The sequence below is a fragment of the Zingiber officinale genome, chromosome 8A, assembly GCF_018446385.1.
Source record: "Zingiber officinale cultivar Zhangliang chromosome 8A, Zo_v1.1, whole genome shotgun sequence".
Classification (NCBI taxonomy): Eukaryota; Viridiplantae; Streptophyta; class Magnoliopsida; order Zingiberales; family Zingiberaceae; genus Zingiber; species Zingiber officinale.
In genome coordinates this window covers 29,764,857-29,771,010 of record NC_056000.1, presented here as the reverse complement: position 1 = coordinate 29,771,010, position 6,154 = coordinate 29,764,857, and the positions used below count along the sequence as shown (strand labels likewise).

At 32.4% G+C, this 6,154-nt stretch overlaps 1 protein-coding gene across 5 annotated transcripts; it reads left to right on the top strand.

Annotated features, from left to right (window-relative positions):
* The first annotated feature begins 548 nt into the window (after positions 1-548).
* On the top strand, positions 549-3,439 carry LOC122008254 (protein transport protein Sec61 subunit gamma-like). Of its 5 annotated transcripts, none has more exons than XM_042563927.1 (4): positions 549-684; positions 752-894; positions 1,027-1,142; positions 3,237-3,439. In XM_042563927.1, exons 2-3 carry the CDS (start codon positions 801-803, stop codon positions 1,140-1,142), a joined length of 210 nt encoding a protein of 69 aa, XP_042419861.1. In that variant the 5' UTR covers positions 549-684; positions 752-800; the 3' UTR covers positions 3,237-3,439. The 5 variants fall into 5 exon arrangements, with proteins under 5 accessions (XP_042419861.1, XP_042419865.1, XP_042419864.1 ...); XM_042563931.1 differs by having other exon boundaries at positions 556-684; positions 796-894; XM_042563930.1 differs by having other exon boundaries at positions 560-684; positions 766-894.
* The last annotated feature ends 2,715 nt before the right edge of the window (positions 3,440-6,154 follow it).

Here is a 6,154-nt window from a genome sequence, read left to right as displayed (position 1 = left end):
TTTTTTAGTTTTAAATATAAACTAAAAATAAATAAAAGATTATAAACATATAAAAAAATTATTGAAAAAAATAAAACTGAAAAAAATTTGATAAAGAAGTTGATTAAAAAAATTAAAATTTAAAAAAATCAATTGAAAAAATATAAGTATTATGAAAAAAATAATAAATTAAATTATTTAAAAAATAAAAATAAATAAAATTTATATAAAATTGAAAAATAAAGTATTGATAAAAAATAATTAATTAAATTAATTAAAAAAATAAAAACTAAATAAAATTTATATAAAATTGAAAAATAAAGTATTGATAAAAAATAATAAATTAAATTAATTAAAAAAGTAAAATTAAATAAAATTAAAAATATAATTGTATGTGAGTTATTTTTAAATAAAATTAATTAAAAAATTAAAACAAAATGAGAATTAAATGAAATTAAAAAAAAAAAAAAACAAAAAGGGGAGGTGGAGGGGGTCCAAGCGTCTTTTGGCAGGGAGAGAGGGGGAGGTGTGGGTTGACCCCGGGGGGGGGGGGGGGGGGGGGAGGGGGGGGGGTGGGGGGAAGCAGCCCTCTTAAAATAATGCATATCTATAAAACCTAATTACTCTTCTTTTTTTTCCTTCTTGCATTTCCTGGCTGCCGCTGCGTCGCATCATCGCCGCGACCTCGAAGAAAGCTCGTGTGTGGTATCTCCCTTTTCCCTTCGTAATTGTTTGCGCGATTATTGTTCTCACGTCGAGATAAAAATTTCAGTTTCGATCGCTTAGTGTAGAAGAGTAATCGCCTCAATTGTGTAGTCGAAATGGATGCCTTGGACTCCGTCGTCGATCCCCTCAGAGAGTTTGCCAAGGACAGCTTTCGCCTTGTCAAACGCTGCCACAAGCCCGACCGCAAGGGTGAGTCGCCATCCACTTTTTCCTCTCGGTTCGGCCGATCTGCGCCCCGTGCTTCCTCAGATCCGTCTGGTGTGTTTAAGTTTTGATTTTTTGGGTTGGATTTTTCTGGATCTGCGTGGATCCGGCTTTCAGAGTTCACCAAGGTGGCGGTCCGCACCGCGATCGGCTTCGTGGTGATGGGATTCGTTGGATTCTTCGTCAAGCTGATCTTTATCCCGATCAATAACATCATCGTCGGGTCTGGTTAGGTAATTAATCTGGCTGGAGAAGTTATGACTCTGATTTACTTGGTTTTGATGCAGTATAATAGAGTTGATGGTGTTCGAATCATTCTTCAGAATCCATAGCTTTGTGTGCTCTGGTTCTTATGCTTGTTGCGTTTTATTTGCTCTGATACTTGCTTCGTCTATTTAGTTCATTGATCCAATAAAAAAGCTGCTGTTCCTTTGTCATTGAAACAAATTACTTTTGCTAATCCTGATAAGGGTGCTTGCTAGCTGATGAAACGATTTTATGGAAGTCAAGATATCAATGTGGTAAGCGGTGTAAGATGAGGGAAGCAACTTCACAAACAATGTATATGCTATTAGAAGTTTCTCCAATGATTGGCAACTTAGATTTTGCTGTTTATTTGAACCTGTTAACAAGCCTTAAATATCTATCCTGGATGTGGTTGGAGTGATTATAACAAAATTTTATCCATAATTAAGGGATACAGCATGAATTTTCTTTTTAGGGCAACTCCAATGGGTCATGCATGAGCAAATTTCCATTTTACTGATATGGATGTTTATTTTATTGGGGGCCTTCATGAATTTATGTCCATATATGCTAAACTAGAATACAACTTCAATAGTGAAATTCCTACAATTCCTCACTTCTCATTAAGATGGTTTGAAATACCATTGACATAGTATAAAGGATCAAATAAGAGTTATCTCTTGATAGTGATCCTAATTAGTGTTCTGAATCCATCTGCTAGTTTGCAGAGGATGAATTAATGAGTATGTTGTCAACAAAATTTTGGTTCTCTGTTTCTATCTATATGTTTCTCTTTCTTTTAGCATTCCCAGAGACATTTTTCCATTTCTCATGCAGGTAGGGCATTTGAAGATTTCCCTTGACTGCAATAGTTTACTTTCTTGAAAGTGTCATCTATTTTGCCTCTTACTACTCTCTCTATCCTGAATAAACCTTCTTTATGTATGTATCTTTGGGCTTGCTTGTCTTCCTTGAATTCTTCCTCCACCTATACTGTTGATCAGTATTCATCATTATTTGTTGTTTTTTTTTTGCCTCTCCTGCTGGAATAAAAATGGGTGATATTAAGTTTTGTTCCCACAATTGTTTTCAAGATTCATTTTTCTAAGTGAAACTCGAATACGTAACCTCTGGTCAATTATATTCGTTACTATTTTTTTTCATGTTAGAACAGTAGAAGGTTGTATGGACATACTCATAGATGATCAATAGGTTCTATAATTTGAAAGTTGAATCAATTAGAATAGAAGCAAAGCGATAGATAAAACTTTTAGTCAATATAATAATTTCATTTGAATATTTCTCATGAAAATGGAGGAATAAGTTCCATAGCTTACTCCAAATAGTTGGAACATCACAACTTCATGGCGATGATGATGATCTTTTTAAAGTAAAAGATATATTTGAAATGACGTAACTAGTTAACTACTTTTCATGCAGAAGATTTGTTATGTATCGTAGATGTTAATGTTTTAGACTTATAATAAATTGAAAGGGATATGCCTTTGCACAATTTGGAGATAAGTATCAATGTAAAATGATTCTTTGTTTATTGTAAATATAGTTATTGGTATAATTTTTTGAAATATGTTCGTCTTAACTTTCAGTCAACCTTTTAAAATGGAATAGTGATGCCAATGCACTATTATTATCCAAGCTGCTTGAGCCCTCACAGAAGTATAGTTGTTATTTTCATGAGATAAGATTATGCTTACAAATATGTGTTATAGTGCTTATGTATATAGCCTCGGCGATTTCCTAAACATATGGGCAGCAATATTTCTAACATTAACTAAAATATTTGTCTCAAGAAGACCTTTGAAAGGTATTTCAGATGGATCTTGTCCAAGGGCAACTTTGGGCTGATTCAGAGTGCCTATTGGGGCTCAGGGTGTAGCTAATTTGTTTCCTTTTCCGCTCATAATCTTTTTACGTTGATTTAGGAACCATAATTTTTAATTAAGTTATGCAGTGATTTGTGATTATCTGTCTGTTTTACGATTGAAAAAAAAATTCTCAGAAGGGCAATACATGTTAAAATAGGATCTAATCTTTTCTCTGTATCTTTTTTTTTTTTTCAGGTTGAAGGAATTTTGTTGGTGCTGGGGTTAGAGCAACGATGAAACTGCATTGTGAGAGTCAATTGTAGGTCAAGGAAAATGTTCTTTTTTGCATCCAAGTGAACTTTCAAAATTTCTAGTGTTTAACCTTGAGGAGTATATTACTGCAATCCGACTTATTTGTTTACTTGCTTGCCAGATCAGTGATTTATTGCTTACCTTCATCTAGTTTTGTACTAGTTATATATAAGGAACATATAGGTTCTATATTTGTGTTTGGCTCTTATTAGTACAAGCTTTTCTGTTGTGCTGCTAGTTTGAGCAAAATTAGAGCCACACCATGCCGATGGTTGGAGACTAGTTGCATCACTAGAGAGCGTACCCTGTTTCTACATCTCCATCAGTCTATGATTGTTGAAAATTAGAACATCTTGAACTTTCTTTGCTGTAGATTAGTAATTTTCTATGTTGTTTTCATCTTTGATTTTGATTATGAATCTTATGGCTTTGTTTATGGACTTCTTCAAAGGCACAACAACCATCATCCTCATTCTTTGTTTGATCTCCTTTTGCATTTTACTTGCCCGATTCTATTCTCTATTAAAGATCCTTCTCTGTTCTGTACTTGAGTACGAGCTGGATGATCTACCTGATTGTATTCATCAGAAAGAAGTTCACAAACTTACAGTATGATTTACCTGTGGCACTCGCTAGCCAGAGGCAGCGGTACATGTTGTCCATGATTAATCAAAGGGGAGTGACGGGTTAGCGAGTTTTGGGTGGTTTGTGTTGTTTTAGGATGTGTGATGAGGGTTTATGAGTAATTGGCTAAAATGTCCAGGTTTGGATATAATAATATTGGATTCATATCTAAGCGGTGTTGATGTCGGCTTTTAGCTTTATACTTGTACCTTTATGGCCCAAATAATTTAATGGCCCACCCGAACTAAATTCATTTTGATTTGAGGTTTAATTTAAATTGGACCTAACCGAACTTTACATGTTTTATTTCTCCATTTGTATTCGATGGATTTTTGCAAATGAGGTTAATTCTAGCACCTTAATTTTTTTAATCTCTCCTATCACACTCTATCTTCTCATTTTCTCTCATCATATTTTCCCTCTCTTCATTTTTTTCTCATTACATTTTCTTTCTCATCGTTTCTTTCACATTCAACTTTCTTTTTCATTTATTTTTTTTTCTTATTCTTTTTAAGGGTAAAAAAGAAAATTTAGATTCATTTCTATTGAAAATATTCAACTAATCAAACAATAATGATATCTTAATTCATTTTCATTTTTATTTCATAATATTATGATATTTAATTCCATTCTAATTCGTAAGAGGGAACCAAATGTCACCTAAATCAAAGAGGTTGTGATGTCGGCTCTTATCTTTATACTTGTATCTTTATGACCCAAATAATTTAATGGCCCACCCGAACTAAATCCATTTTTATTTGAGGTTTAATTTAAATTGGACCTAACCCATGTTCTATTTCTCCATTTGTATTCGATGGATTTTCAAATAAGGTTGATTCTAGCAACTTAATTTTTTAAAATAATTTTAATTTAATGTTAAACATTTTAAATAATTTTGATCATTAATTAGAAATTTCCTAAATTAATCTTAAAAGTTTTCCAATCAATCTTAGAATACTAAATAACTATTAAAAGTTGTTAGAATAGACAATATTAAAATTAGAGTTGTTTATATATTGGGATAACTTAAGCCAATTATACTTTCTTTTATGAAAAGAATATCTCCAAAAATATTTTGAACTCCACCTTCACGTTATTTAGATTGCATAATTTTAGAAAAAATTATTAAATAAAATTCATTTTTTAATGGTAGTTCCAAGTTTCATGCATTCACACTTGTGACTATATTAGTGTTTCATGAAGTCATCACACGGTTTACACAAAAACAAATCCTATATGAATAATCATGAATACTTCTACATTTTCACTCAATTGAAAAACTACATAGATTTTGTTTTTTAAAAAAAAAACTAATTATACTAATTATATTTTCTTTAAAAATAGTTCTTAGTCTCTTAGTTCTTCTCATATATATTTCTTCGATCAATCATATTCAAATATCCAATGTCGGATCCAGCAATTTAAGTATGGAGGGATGATTTTTACGTAGAACAAGAGGTGATATCTTCTATCTCTACCAGTAAAATTCTATAATACTAAGGGGGCGTTTGGTTTAGGGGAATATGAGTGAAGAATGAGAATGAGAATCATTGATTGTCATTGTTAATGTTTGGATTATAGGAATAGGAATACAAATAAAGGAATGAATTCTTGAAATTGGGTAATAACTCATTCCCATGTACCTCCCCTTAAATGAGTCATTACCCTATTTTCATCAATCAAATTATTTCCTTATTCCAAAAATACCTTTGACCTAAAATTAAAATTTTCTCCCTTAATACCAAATATCAAAATATATTTATTTATTTTTTCTTTCATATCACTTCTCTCTCCTTGTTCTCTCTCATCATATTTTCTCTCTCATCATTTTATCACCCACTTTCTCTCTCATTAATCTCTCTTATCACACTCTATTTCCTCTTTTTTCTTATTACACTTTCTCTCTCATCATGCTTTCTCTCTCCTCAATCTCTTCCATCGCACTCTCTTCCTTCTTTTTCTCTCATCATACTTTCTCTCTCCTCAATCTCTCCCATCACACTATCTTTTCTCTTTTTTTTTCTTATCACACTTTCGCTCTCATCACACTTTCTCTCTCCTCAATCTCTCTTGTCACACTCCTTTTTTTTCCTCAACACATTTTCTCTCTCATCATACTTTCTCTCTCCTCAATCTCTCCCATCACACTCACTGCTCTCTTTTTTCCTCATCACACTTTCTCTCTCTTCATCCTCTCACATCATATTTTCTCTCTCATCTTCTCTCATCATGATCTC

Bases quoted from the DNA above. Each gene is read 5' to 3' on its own strand.
- LOC122008254 (XM_042563927.1), top strand. From the start codon at position 801: ATGGATGCCTTGGACTCCGTCGTCGATCCCCTCAGAGAGTTTGCCAAG. The intron at 895-1,026 runs GTGAGTCGCCAT...TCCGGCTTTCAG, and splicing joins CCACAAGCCCGACCGCAAGG to AGTTCACCAAGGTGGCGGTC.